This window comes from Rhinoraja longicauda, chromosome 39 (assembly GCF_053455715.1).
Source record: "Rhinoraja longicauda isolate Sanriku21f chromosome 39, sRhiLon1.1, whole genome shotgun sequence".
Taxonomy (NCBI): domain Eukaryota; kingdom Metazoa; phylum Chordata; class Chondrichthyes; order Rajiformes; family Arhynchobatidae; genus Rhinoraja; species Rhinoraja longicauda.
The window spans coordinates 11855321-11875840 of NC_135991.1; the positions used below are offsets into that span (position 1 = coordinate 11855321).

A 20520-nucleotide genomic window follows, 5' to 3' on the forward strand; every position below is an offset into this window, starting at 1 on the left:
AAGTTTACAACCAGCGTCAGCCACAGGAGGATGAAGCTGCTGGAGATGGTGAAGAGTAAAACCACAGACCTCCTCCTGCTCTCCATCTCCGGGTCACTGCGCTTCTCCCCCTTGCTCTGACCCCTCAGCCCCTGACGGACCCGACTGGCCACTAAAATGTGCCGGATTGTCAGAGCGTTGAGCAGCAAGATCACAGCGAAAGGGAGGAGCGGAGTTAAAACCGTGTCGAGCCAGTCAAATGCCACCCACCCGGGGTCAGTGTAATAACTGTCCACCGTGAAACACTGCCATGGGACATTGTCGATGGTTGTCCGGGGTTCCGTGTGAAGTAGTGGGGAACGTTTCTCAGACAGAGCAGAACGCCGACTGTTGCGAGAACCGCAGCCGCAGTTTTCCCGGTGCAATATTTAGTTTTCAGCTTCTGGCAACAAATGGCGACAAAGCGATCAAAGGTGAAAGTGACGGTGAACCAGACAGAACAGTCTGCAGCTGCAGACCCCAGTACAACGATAACACGGCACACATGGGTGATGGACAGGAAACTCCAATAAAAGTAATGATATCGGATCTGATACAAAATGACCTCGGTGATCAGGGTGAGTAGATCGGCCGCTGCCATTGCCACCAGGTAGCGAGTGGTGCAGGTGGAGAGGCCGCACTTTCCCCGGGACAGGATCACAATCGCCACTAAATTAACTGCGGAAAGAGAAGGGAACAGACACTGGGCATTACTGAACACGGTCTCCGGGGCTGAACACCGGCTCCACTTTCAGCTGAAGATCAGGAGTGTTGGAGTCGGTGCGCGGCTGCAGGTTTAACAATGTCAGACCCGGCTCCGACTGTGCCCGACCTGCCTGCTTCTGGGGAGAGGAGATAAGGCGACGGGCGGGGTAAAGGGCGGGGAGGGAACGAGCAGCCGCCCGCTACAACAGGCGGTATGGTCCTGTCTATAGTTAACCACGCTCACAGTCTCTGATGGGGCCGGTTTCACAGACTTAACTGTGACCGGCCGCGTTTAACCAGGGCTCTGGGACTCGGCATCTGATGGGGACGAGGAGGGTTCCAGAGGGAAGGCATGGACAATTTAGAAGCCGGCAGCAGAGTGGCTCCGTTAATGAATTCATTCCACAGTGAGTTCAGTTCAGTAACAACACACGCCGGTAGATCCGTGGCCACTGGTTCTGGAGATCGATCCAATTATTGACCAACAGGCGGTGGAATCCGACTGTGACAGACTCCACAGTGAGACGTGTCCACAGGAGCGTGTGTTCACTCTGATCAATAACTCAGACACAGTGAACTTCACAATGTAAACCTCTCCCAGTCACACCGTCCCGGAGAGCTGCCTGTCCCGAGCACTGGGACAACTCTGGGCAAGGTCCCACTGAAGGCAAGAACAACATTCTAGTGGGTCCCGGCAGTGAAAGAGGGTTAGTTTCGGCTGTCTGAAAATGAGAAAAATCACAGCGTTAATTCAATAATATTTCACTGAGAGGATTAATATGCTTCACATATTGTTGTACAACGATCATCAGTTAGAAATATTGAATATGATCAGAATCAGTTCAACACCGGTTAACGGACGGAGTTATAAAACTTGAATTGTTCTGATCACTCACCAGGTAGTCCAACGGCAGCAATGATCACGTACAAGATTTTCTCTGCACTGGCATATCTGTCCCACAATTCCCCCATATTCTCTGTCCAGCGACGTGTCCCCGTGATCTGTCGGTAATCTCTCTGAATGAAATGCTGGGGGGGAACATTCCCGGAGATTTTATACCATTTTCCGTCTCCACCGGGACAGTGAAGTTTCAACAGAAATAAAAAAATAGAGCTTTTGAAATGATTCGCAAACAGATGACATCAGCCAAGTGAAATCCCTGCTGAGACACGTCCTGATTTATTCAGGGAATTGATTGTGAAAATCTCGACTGGGAATTGTGGCGATTCTGAAGGATAGAAATTGGGAGCGGCATTGCTCCAGCAAAGGGGATATTGTTTCAAACTCCATAAGATCCAACTCTCCGCCACACGTTGTTTATCTCATAACCATTCAATCCGCTTCACTCAGCAAGCCAAATCCCAGGGACCCTCTCAGGGCTTCTGATGCCGTTTGAAGGTGGTCTGGGCGACCATTGTCCACAGGTTGAGGAATTAGTTCAACAGATCACCTCAGACTAAAATGCCACCTCCATTTTGCTTCACCATTCAGTATGATCGCGGCTCATCTGACTCTAATCTCTACGCCGACCGACCCCGGTAACCCTTCACTCCTCGCTTGATGGAATGCATCTGACTTTGCCCTGGGACAATAACATTCTCTGTCATCATCACCGCTGAGGAGGAACGGCCCAAAGACTCACGACACTCAGAGAACAGAAACATTACCGCCTCAGAATTGTTCTAAATGTTGAACAAACCGGGAATGGTGCAGCATCTCTCGCTACTATCTTTCTCTCTCTCCCTCCATCCTTACTGCTGTCCTCTCTCTGAACTGTTACTCTCTCCTCCACCCTCTCTATTCTCCCTCTCTGCGCCACCCTCCCTCTGTCAACCTGTCTCCCCTTACTCATCCCTCCCCTCTCACTCTCACTGCATATCACCCTCTGTTTCTCTATCCGTCTGCCCGTTCCCTCTCTCCCTTTTGCCAACCCACTCGCTCTGAACTCCCCTCTCTCTTCATCTTCCCATTCTCCCTTTGACAGTTCGCTCTCGCTCCATCCCTCCCCCTTTCGTTTTCTCCGCTATCTCTCCCTTTCATCTTTGTCCTCCCTATCTGTCTCCTTCTTTTCCCCAATTCTCTTCCTGCTCGCCCTCACTTCGCTCTCCAAACCTGGGAAGTCCGGTTAAAAAAGTTAGCCACCATGGGATGTTACAGCTGTCCCTATACCCCCTCCCGTCGCACTCCAGCAGCTCTTCCAGGCGAGCCAGGTGTTCACCTGAACCTCCTCTTATCTCATCTGCTGCATGCGGTGTCCCACGCACCGTGGGGTAGTACTGATGGAGTGACGCACTGTGCGGTAGTACTGATGGAGGGACACACAATGGGGCTGTACTGATTAATTGACACACTCTGTGGTGGAACTAGAGGGACACATTGTGGAGCAGTGCTGTTGGAATGAAACCCTGGGGGGTAGTACCGGTGGAGTGACAAAATACGGGGTAGTACTGATGGAATGACTAATTCTGGGGTGTACTAATGGACTGACACACTGTGGGGCAGTTCTAATGGAATGACACAATGTGGGGATGTACTGATGGAATGACACTGAGAAATACTACTGATGGAATGTCACACCGCGGGGTGGTTCCAATAGAATGATACAATGTGAGGTTGTGGTGATGGAGCGGCACAGTGCGGATAGTACTGAAGTAATGACATACTGTGAGGTAGTACCGAGATAATGCCCGTTTGTGCTCGTAGCTATGGAATGACACTCTGTGGGGTAGTCGTGAAGCAATGACAAATTGTGTTGTAGTAGTGAGAGAGAAAGAGAGAGAGACACACACACATTGTAGGGTAGTATTCGTGTAATGATACATTCTAGGGTAGTACTGATGGATTGACACTCTTTGGGGTAACCTGATGCACTGACACATTCCACGGTAGTACCGATGGAGTGAAATATTGTGGGGTATTACTGATGGAATGACATTGAGGAGTAGTACTGACGGAGTGACACACTTTGGGGAAGTACTGAGGGCGTGACAGTTTGGGGTAGTACTTTTGAAGTGACACACGAGATGGGAGAGTACTGATGGAGTAATACACTCTGTGGTAGTACAGATGGAATGACACACTGTGAGGTTGCACTTAATGGAGTAACACACTGCGGGGGAGATTTGAGGGAGTAACTCACTGTGGTGTAATACTGATGGAGTGACACATTGTGCGGTGGTGTGTAGTTTTACGCTGTGGAGTAGTACTGATGAGGTGATAAAATGTATGGTAGCACGAAAGGAGTGACACTTCGTTGAGTAGATAGACACAAAATACCGCGTTAAATCAGCAGGACAGGCAGCATCTCTGGAGAGAAGGAATGGGTGACATTTCGGGTGGAGACCCAGTTATTCAGACTGATGCCTGGGGGGGGCGGGACAGAGAGAGAATGTAGCCAGAGACCGTAAGACTGGTGGGAGAACTGGGGAGGGGAGGGAATGGAGAAAGAGGGAAAGCAATGCCTTCTTGAAGTTAGAGAAGTCAATGTTAATACCACTGTAACAATGTAAGCTATCCAAGCGAAAGGTGCTGTTCCTCCAATTTGTGGTGGGCCTCACTCTGACAATGGAGGAGGCCCAGGACAGAAAGGTCAGCTTGGAATGAGAAAGGGAGTAAAATTGCTGAGACACCGGGAGAAAAGGACTGCTTTGGCAAACTGAGCGGAGGTGTTCTGCGAAACGATCGCCGAGCCTGAGTTTGGTCTCACCGATATACCAGAGCCAACATCTGCAACAGTGGATACAATAGATGAAGTTGGAGGAGGTGCAGGTGAACCTCTGCCTCACCTGGATAGACTGTTTGGGTCCTTGGATGGAGTCAATGGGAAAGGCAAAGGGACAGGTGTTGCATCTCCTGTGGTTGCTGGAGGGGGTGGTTTGGGATGGATCAGAGGAGTTGATCAGGGACTTGCGGAGGAAACCGTCTCTGCGGAAAACTGTTGGAGGATTATGTGCTGTATGCGATGGCTAACTGTTGCACAACATTTTAACCCTCCCTCCCCACCCCAATGTCATTCCCCTTCCAAGTTCTCCTACCTGCCTTACTGTCTCCGACTACACTTTATCTCTGTACCGCCCACTCCCCTGACATCATTATAAAGAAGGATCTTGACTCGAAACGTCACCTATCCCATTTCTCCAGAGATGCTGCCTGTACCGCTGAATTGCTCCAGCCTTTAGTCTATCTTCGATTTCAACCAGCGTCTGCAGTTCTTTCCTGCACACTCTGTAAGGTAGCCATAATGGAGTGACAGACCTCGGCGTGGTACTGAAGGATAAACCCACTGTGGTGTAGTACTGATGGTGTGATAACCGGTGACGTAGTCCTGATGGAGTGACACACTGTGTGGTTGTACTGTTGGAGTGACAAACAGTGGGGCAGCGCTGATGGAGTGAAACACTACGGTCGTACTTTTGGACTGACACATGGGGTGGGGTAGTACTGATGGAGTGACACATTGTGGGGTGGTAGTCATGCAGTTTCACGCTGTGGAGTAGTCTTGATGAAGTGATCAAACGAATGGTAGCACGAATGAAGTGATACTCTCCACAGTGGAGTAGTGTTGTTGGAGTGACAGTGTAGTAGTGCTGATAGATTGACACACTGTGGAGGAGTACTGATGAAGTGACACACTGTGGGGCAATACTAATGAAGTGACATAATCTGGGGTAGTACTGACCTAATAGTATACAGTGGGGTAATACTGACGGAGTGACACACTGCAGTGCGTAATGATGGGTTGACACACTGTGGGCTAGCACTGATGTACTAACATATTGTGGGGTAGTACCGATGGAGTATCACACAGGGGATGTACTGATGGAGTGGCACAATGTGTGGTAGTACTGATGGACTGACGCACTGTGGGATAGTACTGATGCAGTGACAGGCGGTGGTGCCGATGAAGTGATACACTGTGTGGTAGTACAGATGGAATGATACACTGCGGAGTAATATTGATCGAGTAACGCACTTTGAGGAAGAACTGATGTAGTGACATGCTGTGGGATGGGACTGATGGGTGAGAGACTGTGGCATAGTACTGGTGGACTGGCACACTGTTGTACAGCTGATGGAGTGGTACACTGCAGGATAGTACTGATGGAGTGCCAAACGTCGGGGTATACTGATAGACAGACGTACTGTGGGAAAGTACAGATGGATTGACAGATTTAATAAGGGAACTCAAGGTAAAGGAACTGCTACGAGGTAGTGAGCATAATATGATAAGTTTTAATCTGCGATTTGAGAGGGAGAAGGTTAAATCGGAAGTGGCGGAGTTGCAGTTGAACAAAGGGGGCCATGAAGGCATGAGAGAGGAGCTGGCCAAGGTCGACTAGAAAAGGATCCTATCAGGAATGATGGTGGAACAGCAATGGCAGGAATTTCTGGGCATAATCCAGAGGATGCAGAATCATTTCATTCCAAAGAGGAAGAAAGATTCTGAGGGGAGCAAGAGGCAACCGTGGCTGACAAGGGGAGTCAAGGATGAAATAAAACTAAAAGAAAAGGTGTATAACATAGCAAAGTGCAGCGGGAAGCCAGAGGATTGTGTCTCTTTCAAAGGACAAAAGAAGGACAAAGAGGGCAATAGGGGGTGAAAAGATGAAGTACAAGGGTGAGCTGGCCAAGAATGTAAAAATCGGCTAGTAAAAGCTTATTTAGGTATTTTAAGATAAAAAATATTAGCATAGACAAGTGTGGGTCCCTTGAAGGAAGAAACAGATGAAATTATTGTGGGGATCTGGGAAATGACGAAAGAGTTGAACAGGTACTTTGGTTTGGTCTTCACTAAGGAAGATATTGTAGTGGGTCTGGACGCAGCAGGAATCAGGCAGGACGCCAGGTAAGGATTAACAGTGACTTTAATATAGCATCAGAACATCCACTCTCTTCAGTCTCTCGCACGAGCGTAAACTCTAGCCCCTTCAGGCAAGCCCCGTAGCTCCAGACACCTCCCCAGCACTGTCCACTCAGTGCCGAGGGGGATGACCCAGGGAGTGGCCTAATCCCCGGGCACCGCCACAAGACCCCCCCCCCCAAGAACTGGAGGCACGAAACGGACAGGGGGACGTATGAGACGACCAGCCCGTGTGCGCACCACGGCGGTCGCAGGAACCGGAACCACTCCGCCAGGGGAAGACAACCGCGGGGACTCTGGGGGTAAGGGCCGGGATGCAGGACGACCCCGAGGGCGAGGCCGCGCCAGTAGGACCGGCTGGCTAATGTCCACGTGCGCCGACATCAGCCGCGAAATAGAGGCAGTCTCAGGACGACCCCCATGTCCAAAACGAAGGTGCCAGAGCCACGCTCGAGCACCTTGAATGGTCCCTCATACGGACGCTGAAGGGGCGTCCGGTGCGCAGCCCGGCGCAGGAAAACAAACGGAGGGTCCTGCAGAGCGGAAGGGACATGGGACTGAACCGAACCGTGGCGAGACGTCGGCACCGGTGCTAGCTTGCCCACCGTCTCCCGAAGGCGTTGCAGGGCGGCCGATAGTTGTTCCGCCTGACGTTGGGCTGATGGATTAAACTCACCGGGGACTGCCAGCGGGGCCCCGTACACCAATTCAGCTGAGGAGGTGGCCAAGTCCTCTTTGGGCGCAGTGCGGACGCCCAGTAAAACCCACGGCAAAGCGTCGACTTATTCCGGGCCAACGAGCCGGGCCTTCAGGGCAGCCTTGAGCTGGCGGTGGAAGCGCTCCACCAGGCCGTTCGCCTGCGGATGGTACTCCGTGGTGCGGTGCAGGTAAAACCCCAGTAGTTGAGCCATTGCTGACCACAGTGCGGAGGTGAATTGCGGCCCCCGGTCGGACGTGATGTCGAGCTGCAGCGCAAATCTGGCAATCCAGTGTGCCGCCAACGCACGGGCACAAGTAGAGGCAGAAGTGTCCGGCAGTGGAACTGATCCCGGCCACCGCGTGAAACGGTCAACCACAGTCAGGAGGTGGGTGAAACCCCAAGAAGGCGGCAGCGGCCCCACGATGTCCACGTGGATGTGGTCGAAACGCTGTCGAGGGACGATGAACTCCTAGAGCGGCGCTCGCACATGCCGCTGTACTTTGGCAATTTGGCACGGGATGCAGGTGCGTGCCCAATGCTCAACATGTTTACATACCCGTGCTACACGACACGGGAAGCCACGAGGGTCGTCGTCACCCGAATGGAAGGGTGGGCCAGCCTATGGAGCACCTCGAACACCCGGTGCCGCCAGGCAACAGGATCGATGGGGCGCGGCTGCCCGGTGGAGACATTGCACAGCAGCGTTGCGCCCCCAACGCCGCAGGGAACGTCCTCCAACCGCAGGCCCGAAACGGCGGTACGATAGGCGGACATCTCTTCGTCTGTCAACTGGACGGTCGCCAAGGCTGAGTAATCAATGCCATCGGCCACTTGCAGGACGGCGTGGACCGCGTTGGCCACTCTGTTGTCTTTGCCCCTGATGAAACGGATGGAGGTAGTGTACTCCGAGATGAAAGCCAACTGCCGCTGCTGGCGAGCCGACCACGGGTCGGACACCACGGCGAACGGAAAGGCGAGGGGCTTATGGTCAGTGTACGCGGTGAAGTTTCGCCCCTCGAGGAAATAGCGGAAGTGGCGGACTGCAAGGTAAAGGGCAAGGAGCTCGCGGTCAAAGGCTGAGGTGCCGGCTGAAGAAGGCGAGAGTCTTCCAACATCCATCAATCCGCTGTTCGAGCACCGCCCCAACCGCCACATCCGAAGCGTCGACCGTCAGGTTGGTTGGTGCATCCGCCCGTGGGTGCACGAGCATCGTGGCCGTAGCTAGGGCTTCCATGGCGTGTTGGAACGCCGCCACCGCATCGTCAGTCCATTCGACCTCCTTGCGCTTGCCCGCCATGAGGTGGAACAGCGAGCGCATGATCCGGGCCGCAGACGGCACAAATCGGTGGTAAAAGGCCACCATCCCAACTAACTCCTGGAGGCCCCTTACGGTGGTCCGGCGTGGAAACTGGTGCACCGTGACCACCTTGTCCGAGAGCGGCAGCGCCCCGTGCGGGGTCACGCGGTGGCCCAGGAAATCAATGGACGACACTCCGAAACGGCATTTGGCGATGTTGATGGCGGAGATGGGCAGCATGCTGCTGTCTCGAGCGGCTCGCCACCAAAATGTCATCCAGGTACACGAACACAAAGTCCAGGCCGCGGCACACACAGTCCATAAACCGCTGAAAAGCTTGCGCAGCGTTCTTGAGTCCAAACGGCATACGGAGGAATTCGAAAATTCCAAATGACGTCACGATGGCCGTCTTGGGGACGTCGTCGGGGTGGACGGGAATCTGATTATAGCCACGCACCAGATCGACCTTGTAAAACACCGTGGCCCCAGCCAGGTGTGCGTTAAAGTCCTGAATGTGGGCGACCGGATACCTGTCAGCGATGGTAGCATCGTTAAGCCGACGGAAGTCCCCGCAAGGGCGCCAACGACCGTCTGCCTTGGGGACCATATGGAGCGGGGACGCCCACGGGCTGTCTGAGCGGCGCACAATACCCAGCGTGTGTGAAGGAAGTCGCACAATACCCAGCGACTCCATAAGGCGGAACTCCTCCCGTGCGAGACGGAGCTTGTCCGGTGGAAGACGCCGCGCCCGGGCAACAAGGGCGGGCCAGTAGTGGAAATGTGATGCACCACCCCATGCTTCCGGGCGGCGGAGTGGAATTGGGGGTCCAGGATATCGGGGAACTCAGCCAGAACTCGCGAGAACCTAGCGTCCACGGACGACAGGGGCCCATCAGGCAGCACGACCGGGTCGCCCAAGCGGAGGAAAACAGGCTACAATGTGACGGAGTGCAACAAACGCTGCCGCTTAACGTCCATGACCAGGGAATGTTCCCGTAGGAAGTCCGCACCCAGCAACGGCTGGGACACATCCGCAATGACGAATAGCCATAAGAAGCGGCCCTCTCCGAAGTTGAGGGAGATCGTGCGCACCCCATACGAGCGGATTGGAGTCCCGTTTGCTGCAGCGAGGAGGGGCCCACGTTTACCACTGCGGAGGTCAGCATTGGAAGGGGAAGGACGCTCACCTCAGCCCCTGTGTCCACAAGGAAACGAGCCCCGGTGCGGCGATTCCACGCAAAACACGCGATGAATCTGGCCGGCCGGTGTGTGTGTGTGTGTGTGTGTGTGTGTGTGTGTGTGTGTGTGTGTGTGTGTGTGTGTGTGTGTGTGTGTGTGTGTGTGTGTGTGTGTGTGTGTGTGTGTGTGTGTGTGTGTGTGTGTGTGTGTGTGTGTGTGTGTGTGTCTGTGTGTGTGTGTGTGTTTGTGTGTGTGTGCGTGTCTGTTTGTGTGTGTATGTGTGTGTGAGTGTGTGTGTGTCTGTTTGTGTGTGTACGTGTGCGTGTTTGTGTGTCTGTTTGTGTGTGTACGTGTGCGTGTGTGTGTGTGTGTGTTTGTGTGTGTACGTGTGCGTGCGTGTGTGCGTGTGCGTGTGTGTGTCTGTTTGTGTGTGTGCGTGTGTGCGTGTGCGTGTGTGTTTGTGTGTGTACGTGTGCGTGCGTGTGTGAGTGCGTGTGTATGTGAGTGTGTGTATGTGTGCGTGCGTGTGTGCACTCGCGTGCATATGTGATCGTGTGTATCTGTCTCTGTCTGTGGAGGTTTATGTCCGGGTGTGTTTGTGTGTGTGCGTGCGTGCGCGCGTGTGCGTGCGTGTGCCTGCGTGTATGCGTAGATGTGAGTAAGTGTGTGCGCTAAAGTGTGTTTATGTGTGCGTGTGTGTGTTTGGGGGGGGTTGTGTGTCTGTTGGTGTGTCTGTGCTTGTGTTTCTCCGCCTGTCTACGGACACGTGCATGCGTCAATGCATTCCATCCGAGTGTGGATGAGCCTTAATGTGCCTGAACATGACATGATTGCATTAAGTGGTTATGTGTTTGCATTGCGCCGGATGTCTGAATGTGTTGTCGGTATACGCTGAGAATAATTTGCTTTTCTGCGCCTTCATATTCAGCTCTGCATCGGATGCATGCGATAGTTTGATCGTTTGAATGCGTTGTGCATTGAGCGATCGAGAAGTTGGTGAGCCTCTGAAACGCTACCTAAACTGGGAGTTCCGTTCCGATTCCGTGACTACGTGAGGTTCCCCGGGTGACCAGGATCCATACGAACCTGCCGATTGGTGAATTGTCCATTGCCTTTTCTCGAACTGTTTATTTAAGCGGTAGAATCTGGGAAGGTTGATATGATAGTGGGGAGAATAACAACAAGTTGATGTCGGATGTGTGGATATAGCGTTTGACAGTCGGAGGGAATCCAGGCTGAGACATTATTCCTGACCTAAAACCCTGAACTCTACTCCTGCTGCCTTACTCACGTGCGGCATTCAAAATTGAAGTAATTGCTTCCAGCTTCACATTCATGTCTCGTTTCTTGCACACGCTCAATACGAACACTGCGAGTGCAAAACGCTGCTGCAAAGGAGATGGACGGGGAAGTTAAGGACATCTTTCCTGAATGCCCCGATTGGAGATTTGCTGAGAAAAGACTCGAGCTAGGCTATGCTGGGTATTTGTGCAGAAGCAAATCATACCTTTTCAGTTGATGCGGGTAAAATATACATCACGCATATCATGATGGGAACCATGTTATATGAAAGATGTTGTCAACCTGGAAAAGGTTTGATTTACGGAAAAGTTTCACGAAGATGTTTCCAGGGCTAGAGGGTGTGAGGTATAGAGAGAGGTTGAGCAGGCTAGGACTCTATTCCTTGGAGTGCAGGAGGAATAGGGGTGATCACATAGAGGTGTATAAAATCATGAGAGGAACAGTTTGGGTAGGACGAGAGTAGGTGACTCGAGGTCCAGGGGACATAAGGTTAAGGAGAAGGGGAAACGATTTCATATGAATCTGAGGGGTAACTTTTTCACACAAAGTTTGGTGGGTGTATGGAACAAGCTTCCAGATTAGGTTGTTGAGGCAGGGACTAACATTTCATAAACAGTTGGACATGTACATGGGGGTTAGGTTTAGAGGGCTAAGGGCCAACCGCGTGCGGATGGGACTAGTGTAGCTGAAACATGTTGGTCTTTGGGGGAAGATTGGGTCGAACGCCCTGTTTCCATGCTCTACTCTTCGATGAATCTATGACTCCATGATACGTGTCCTTTGGTCGACCGGGTCCACGCCGGCCATCGGTCACCCAGTCGTAAGAGTTTTGTGTTATCCTACTTTCCCATCCACACCCAGTACGCTAGGGGCGATTTACAGAGTTTAATTGACCAATAAATCCGAATGTCTACTGAATGTTGGGGAAAACGGAGCATTCGTACGAAACGAGCACAGCCAATATGAGAAAGTGCAAAAGCCATACACAGAACCATCCGGGACCGGGATGGAATGCATGTTTCCGGCTCGGAGAGGCAACAGTTCCTCCGGCTGCGGCACTGTGTCGCCATACTCTTCTCTGACTGCACGTGATTCTTAATCCTGTATTCTTTACATATCCATATACGAATCTAAAAGCCCCTCACATGCAACTATCATTCAGGGAGGTGCTGAAGTAATTTTGCAGCTGAGTTGTGCTGGGAATGTTTGCTGCAGCAATATGTGGGGCAATATATTCTTCATCAACCCGCATTTGAAGGAGGAAGAAGGTGAAATCTATTTGCCTTCGATCACAATGAGGAGTGCGAGGTCACCAAAAGCAAGATGGATGCTGCCTGCGCTGGTGGGGTCTCGGAGGGATTGCAGTGTTTGTGGTGGTCTCGGTGTTGCGGGGTGGTTGCGCCACGGGAGCGTCCTGGAGTCTGGTGCAAGTGTGGACGGCTTTCTGACTCGGCGGACAGGGACTGCAGAGAGAGCGACAAGGGATCGGTGCAACTCTGGCCACACCACGCTGGAACGAGTGTGTGGCACGGACATTGGACTGATGACTGTGGGTCTCCGCTTACGCTGTGTGCCCTGGGGATTCTCCAAACAGCTGTGGCGGCTGTTTATCTTTATTCTTTGTAATTTTGTATCTTATTGCTTTATTTGGTACGGCTGTACGGTAAGATCAAATTTCACTGCACCTCAGGGTGCACGTGACAATAAAACACTATTAAACTATTGAACTATTTTACCACAGCTACAAAGGTGGGCGAATATTCACCAAGATACGAAGAGAAGCTTGTTGCATGAGCTTCATTCTCAGTTTTAAGTAACAACACAATAAGTACCAGGACAGATGCATCAATCGAATTCATTACTTCAGTATCACTGTCCTGCACTAAGCCAACTGAATCCCTGACTATCAAGGACAGAATATACCCAACGTCTGAGTCTCAGCAGCTTTGTAGACGAATATGTACCATTGTCTCCCTGCACATCAACATCTCCCCCACTGTCTCTTCACTAAAGCCTTTCATATCCCCCCTCCAACCTCACCCCACCATTCAATCCTAGCTGATCTATCTCTCCCTCCTTACCCTATTTTCATGCCTTCTCCTCATAACATCTGACACCCATATTAATCAAGAATCTATCTATCGCTGCCTTAAAGATATCCACTAACTTTGCCTCCACAGCCTTCTATGGCAAATAATTCCACAGATTCTCCATCGTCTGACTAAAGAAATCCCCTCTCTCATGTCGACACTATATTCCATCTGCCACTCTCCCAAACCATCAAAGTCCTCTGCAGAGCCCCTGATTTCTCTACACTACCTACCCCTTAACCTATTTCCGTATTATAGACAATAGACAATAGACAATAGGTGCAGGAGGAGGCCATTCGGCCCTTCGAGCCGGCAACGCCATTCAATGTGATCATGGCTGATCATTCTCAATCAGTAACCCGTTCCTGCGTTCTCCCCATACCCCCTGACTCCGCTATCCTTAAGAGCTCTACCTAGCTGTCTCTTGAATGCATTCAGAAAATTGGCCTCCACTGCCTTCTGAGGCAGAGAATTCCACAGATTCACAACTCTGACTGAAAAAGTTCTTCGTCATCTCAGTTCTAAATACCCCTTATTCTTAAAATCTGGCCCCTTGTTCTGGACTCCCACAATATATGGGACATGTTTCCTGCCTCTAACGTGTCCAACCCCTTAATAATCTTATACGTTTCGATAAGATCTCCTCTCATCCTTCTAAATTCCAGGGTATTCAAGCCTAGTCGCTCCAATCTTTCAACATATGACAGTCCCGCCATTCCGGGAATTAACCTGGTAAACATACGCTGCACGCACTCAATAGCAAGAATATCCTTCCTCAAATTAGGAGACCAAAACTGCACACAGTACCCCAGGTGCGGTCTCACTAGGGCCCTAACAAAACTGCAGAAGGACCTCTGCTCCTATACTCAACTCCTCTTGTTATGAAGTCCAACATTCCATTGGCTTTCTTCACTGCCTGCTGTACCTGCATGCTTCCTTTCAGTGACTGATGCACTAGGACACCCAAATCTCGTTGAACGTCCCCTGCTCCTAACTTGACACCATTCAGATAATACTCTGCCTTCCTATTCTTACCACCAAAGTGGATAACCTCACACTTATCCACATTAAACTGCACCTGCCATGCATCCGCCCACTCACACAACCTGTCCAAGTAACCCTGCAACCTCGCTCCAATCCCAGTTATGGACCCGAGCTACTTTAACCAAGGGTACTATTTACCCCCTCCCGTTATGTACATTACCTTTAAATATCCCCAAAGCCAGAGCTACCCAGCCACCTGTATAAAGACTTCTGTACCAACCTCTGGATACTCCAATTGTTGGAATGCAACCAGGTATTGGTGTGCCGTGGTAAACATCCAGAGCACTGTAAGCTGCGTTACGACAAAGGAGACATTCCGGTGCAGCCAACACCCTGGCACCGGGGTGACCACTTGCCATAACACCAGCCAATGTGTTAACCTTGAGAGAGGGTGGCAGACACTCTGTGGTTGGGGAAATAAGACACACCTGGCGATTAACAACAATACCTCCCTTCCCGATTGTACACGCTTTGGCACAAGAGGTAACTCCTGAGAACCATACAAGTACCCGATGATATGTTCGGTGGATAGCAACTCCCGGTTCCCCTGTAATGATAACTGGAGTAGCACTGGTCCAACTTCAGTCTCTGATGGAGGAACCCCGGGAGTAGTTTATACCAAACCAGGATATTATTTCATGAGTAATGGGATAGGGACCAATTTCCTGGTAATGGGAAAAGAGACCCCTGACAAAGTGGCGATAGGAATCCTTACCCCCACAACTCTACCATGACCAGTACGGTGGAGCTTCAGCTTCTCCATCGTTGGCCAAATAAAAACAACACGAGGAATTTCTAAGGAATTTTGCGCTAACTGGATGGAACCAGCTGCGATCGGTAACAGCAGAGCATGTTCCGTTGGTTGGGGAATATTGAGCACCATAACTCTAGGTTTGACCGCAGTGGCCATGGCATCCAACAATCGAAATTATGTTGTGTGCGGACTCACCATTATAGGGAATAAGAGAGTGGAGGCTATAAATGAAATAAAGGAGGGCCTGTCAGACCTATGGCTGTTCTCAATGCAGAACCGATACGCATTGGAATATCTGCTGGCGAGGGAAGGAGGTGTGTGTGCCATTGCAAAAAGGGAAATGTATTATGGGGATTTTGGACCGCACCGCGAACCTCACGAGAATTGAAGACGATATACAAACTTTCCTGAATGGGATAACTGAGGGTTTGAACTGGGCAGATTGGGGATTGGGCGGATACTACAATTGGTTTATTAACATTGCCATTTATCTCGGAATAATTTTGATATCTTTATTCGTGGGGATTGCCAACGTTAAATGTATAATTAGTAAGCTTATGCAGGCCATGAAAGGCATTTGAAGCACTCATAAAATGTTGTTACTGCGCATGGGAGAAACTGGAGAAGACCTTCCGATGTTAGGGGACGATTACACTGAAAATGATGGTAAAGCAAGTGATATGGTGAATGAGCAGGTTGCCAGGGAATTATTAGAGGAAGAATACAATAGACTTAATCAACTGGGTATAAGTCAGAGCTATGAAGATCACAGAATGTTCCAGCAGATACAACAATAGGATGTCCGGGATTGGTCATAACTGGGGACTGGGAAGTGCTTACGGAGCTTCTAGTTGTGATTGGATGAACATCTTGCCACGCCCCTCAATTGTGCCCCCTGCATTCTATTATTTGGAAACTATATAAACATTGACTTGGTATGTATGAGTATGGTCGTCCCAGCCTGTTCCGGAGACCGTGGGCTCTGTCGGAGCAGACTTGGAGGAATCATCGCAGCGCTGCATTAAAGGTTTGAATTGATGAGCAAGTGTTTCGATCAATTATTATTAAACTAGATTGACATAAAGAACCGGAATCGTCACAAGGATACCCAGATCTCTTTGTACTTCCCCATTTATTAAATTGACACCATTCAGACAATAATTGCTTTCCTGTTCTTTCCACCAAAGTGGATAGATAACCTTACATTTATCCGCATTGGACTGCATCTGCCATGCATCTGCCCACTCACATAACCTGTCCAAGTCACCCTGCATCCTCATAGTATCATCCTCGCGGTTCAAACTGCCACCCAGCTTTGTGTCATCCACAAATTTGCTAATGTTTGAACATTAACAATTGAACGAATAACACATAATGCTCCAAATCAAATTTAAAATGCTTGCTTCAAATCTAAGAAAGAGGTAGTTGATAAACTCTGCTGTGCCCTGCGCCCAGTGGGAAATAATAGTTCCAGCCGGTGAACTCGAAGGATGGTTATTATCTGAATGTTGTCAGATTAGGAAGATGGGGAGGTGCAACGAGGCCAAGGCGTTCTTGCATGTCACTCATTGAAAGTAAGCATACAGGTACAGCAGGGAGCGAGGAAAGCTCATGGCATGTTGGCCTTCATAGCGACAGGATTTGAGTACAGGAGCAATGAGGTCACACCCGGAGTATTGTGAGCAGTTTTGGTATCCTAATTTGAGGAAGGCCATTCTTTCTATTGCGGGAGTAATTAGGTTCACGAGGTTAATCCCCGGGATGGCGGGACTGACATATGGTAAAATAATATGGTCAGTCTGAAGAAGGGTCTCGACCCGAAACGTCGCCCATTCCTTCTCTCCCGAGATGTTACCTGACCTGCTGAGTTACTCCAGCATTTTGTGAATAAATACCTTCGATTTGTACCAGCATCTGCAGTTATTTTCTTATACTACCCATATCATAAAATAATGAATCGACTGGTCTTAAATTTACTGGAATTTAGAAGGACGAGAGGGGATCGGAGAGAAACATGCAAAATTCTTAAGGGATTGGACAGGCTAGATGCAGGGGGGAAATTACCATTTTGGGGGAGTCCAGAACCAGGAGTCACAATTTAAGAATAAAGGGTAGGCCACTTAGCACTGAGATGAGGAAAAACGTTTCCACCCAGAAAGTTATGAATCTGTGGAATTCTCTCCCACGGAAGGCATTGGATTCACTGGATGTATTCAAGGGAGAGCTAGATACATCTCTTGGGGTTAACGGAGTCAAAGGATATGGGATATGGGGAGAAGCCACGAACAGGGTACTGATTCTGAATGATCAATCATGAATGGGCTAATCCTGCAACACATTTCTATGTTTTCTATGTTTTCTAACACAAGGTGAGGCTCTGTTAAATGTGTAGTTTATTTTGCGACGAATGGTTTCAGACCAGTCGACAGGTTGGTGTTATTTCAAGCCCAGAGACCAGACAGCAAAGTTTGTCTGGAGGCAAATGACCAACTCATCTTTGTGGCCTGTCCACAAGCATTTCAGAGAGAGCTGCCACGCACACCAATAATATTTGTTCCTATTTGTCAAGAAATGCATGAGAACATGTTTACCATCACGGTGTGTACATCTGGTACACGTAGAAATGGAAAGAAACACTTCACTTAAGCAGTTGACAGTCCGATTTTGAGCTAATCTTGGTCTTGGTCTTGGTTCTTGGTCCTCCAAAATACTCGAAATGGAATTTAAACTGGAGGTGGCGGAGTATGGACTTGAGCAAGAAGGGCTTCTTGGAAAAGAGCTGCCTGGAATATAGTTGCGTCTGGTTGAGTAACTATAGTAGGGTGAAGACTATTCCATGTTTTATTTGTGCGAGAGAAGAATGAATTGCTATACACATCTTTCTTGATAGCTGGGATCTCAAATTGAATCGAATGTCTCATCTACTGATGGGTTTGTGTTTGGTGTAGACGTGGTCATCTATGTCGAGCTAACCATTTAACATTTTGTAAAAGCAGGTCAAACGGTGGGCTTTACGTCTGTCTTGGATAATGTTCCCCCCCAATGAATTTAGAAGTTCGGTAACATTCGCTTCTCTCTCATAGATATTTGGAACAAAACGAGATGCCTGTCTTTCGACACGTTCGATGGAATAAATGTTTTTAATTGTGTGTGGGTCCCATGCTGCAACTGCGTATCCCAAATGTGGTCTGAAGCAGTCCCATAGTCCTTGCTTGCCCAACCTCCCCCGACAGCTCCGAAACCTGTTTCAGGGCAACAATTGTGAGATATCCTGGGTAAGGGTGTACGTTTATTCAAAGGAAGTACATTTATACACTGTTATCATTGTGGACAGTGATGGGTCTGGATAAGCAGTGACATTATCAGTGTGGTCAGTAATGGGTCTGAATAAGCAGTGACATTATCAGTGTTGTCAGTGATGGGTCTGGACAAGCAGTGACATTATCAGCGTAGGACAATAACTGCTGATGCTGGTACAAATCGAAGGTATCACAAAATGCTGAAGTAACTCTGCAGGTCAGGCAGCTTCTGGAGAGAGGAAATGGGTTACATTTCGGGTCGAGACCCTTCTTGAGACTGATGTCTGGGGGTGGAGACAGGAAGACGGTGGGAGAACTGGGAAGGGGAGGTGGGGGAAAGGAAAAAAAAAGAAACAGAGGAACAATCTAAATTTGGAGAAGTCAATGTTCATACGATTGGTCTGCTAGCTGCCGAAGCGAAATATGAGGTGCGGTTCCTCCAATTTCAGGTGGGCCTCACTATGGCACTGGAGGAGGCCCACGACAGAAAGGCCAGACTGGGAGTGGGAGCGGGATTTGAAGTGCTCAGCCACCGGGAGATCGGGTTGGTTAACGCGGACTGAGCAAAGGTTTATTTGACACATTGTTACGACACATAATTTGACACATTATCAGTGTGGTCAGTGATGGGTCTGGATAAACAATGGAATGATCAGTGTAGTCAGTGATGGGTCTGGACAAGCAGTGACATTATCAGTGTGGTCAGTGATGGGTCCGGATAAGCAGCGGCATTATCAGTGTGGCCAGAGATGTGTCTGGATAAGCGGCGACATTATAAGTGTGGTCAGTGATGGGTCTCTGTTAGCAGTGGCATGACCTAATTTAATTTCGACCCCCTTCTTTTGGATGAAATACACGACTGGATAACAGTCGTCTGTTTTGCATTATTTCAGATATTTGACTGAAATAGTTTAACGCGGGCTCAGTATCTGTTGTTAATCTTTTAATAATAATAATAATAATCCATTTATTTTATATAGCGCCTTATCACATGCTCAAAGCGCTTTACAAAAACAATTAACATAGAAACAAACAGACAAACTATCCTGACGGAAAAGCGGCGAATACTCAACGCCAGCGTCCTCTCACGTCAGGGTCCGGCAGTAGACATTAAAGAGCACAAGACACACAGATAATTTTTTTTACATAAAACAGCCATCACAGTGATTGCTCTAGGCATACCCTCACTGTGATGGAAGGCAAAGTCTTATCTCCTCCTCGTTCTTCTCCCGTGGTGCCACGAGGTGATCGAGGCTCCCAACTTTTTGAAGCCCCCACCGGGCGATGGAAAGTCCCAGGGCCGAGCCGAGCAGGCCGATGAAAGTCCTGAGCCCCCACTGGGCGATGGAAAGTCCCAGGGCCGAGCCGAGCAGGCCGATGAAGGTCCTGAGCCCCCTCCGGGCGATGGAAAGTCCCAGGGCCGAGCCGAGCAGGCCGATGAATGTCCTGAGCCCCCACCGGGCGATGGAAAGTCCCAGGGCCGAGCCGAGCCGAGCAGGCCGATGAAAGTCCTGAGCCCCCACCGGGCGATGGAAAGTGCCTCGGCCGAGCCACGCAGGGCGATGAAGGGCCTGCGGGCGGGTTGATCAAACCTCACACTTCGGGGCGGTCGAAGCTGCTACGGCTGGAGCTCCCAAAAGCCGGTCGCCAGCCAGGGACCTGCGAACTCCCGATGTTGCGGTCTGCAGGGCCCACGGCCGAAGCCTCCGAGATGGTAAGTCCAGGCCCTGCGACCGGAGTCTTTGAGGTCGATCCCAGCTGGAGGCCGCCGACTCCACGATGTTAGGCCGTAGCGCGAACGGAGATACGACACGGTAAAGGTCGCATCTCCGTTGAGGAGGAGATTTGAAAAAAGGTTTCCCCCAAACTCCCCCCCCACCACCCCCCTACATACACAGAATTAAAAATAAAACAAAACGTACATTTAACAACGACAATGACAAAAAAACAACAACAAAAACGGAGAGACTGCCGGTGAGCCGCAGCTTTTTGCATCTTGACGTCCTCCCCACGCGAGTAAACACGGTAAAACACAAGTATATTTGTTTGTTATAGTCATCTCAATAGATGTGTTGAAAATAAGTAAATAAATCACTCCAGCATGCAATTTAATGAATAAAGATGAAAATTGATAAGCAGAAAGGCGGAGTTGAGTAACTGTGCTGTGCCCTTCGCCCAATGGGGAATATTAGTTCCAGCTGGTGAACACAAGTTGAGGCTCTGTTCAATCTGCACTTTATTTTGTAGTGAACGACACAGACCAGTCGATAG

The 20520-nt window shown here is 50.0% G+C and overlaps 1 protein-coding gene across 1 annotated transcript in view; it reads left to right on the forward strand.

Moving 5' to 3' along the window:
- LOC144611212 (uncharacterized) overlaps positions 1–2266 on the forward strand; it is a 14413-nt gene extending 12147 nt beyond the window's left edge. Inside the window, exon 8 of the mRNA XM_078430261.1 lies at positions 2216–2266. Coding sequence (XP_078286387.1) covers positions 2216–2266 — 51 coding nt within the window. The remainder of the gene's footprint in view (positions 1–2215) is intronic.
- Positions 2267–20520: the final 18254 nt, after the last annotated feature.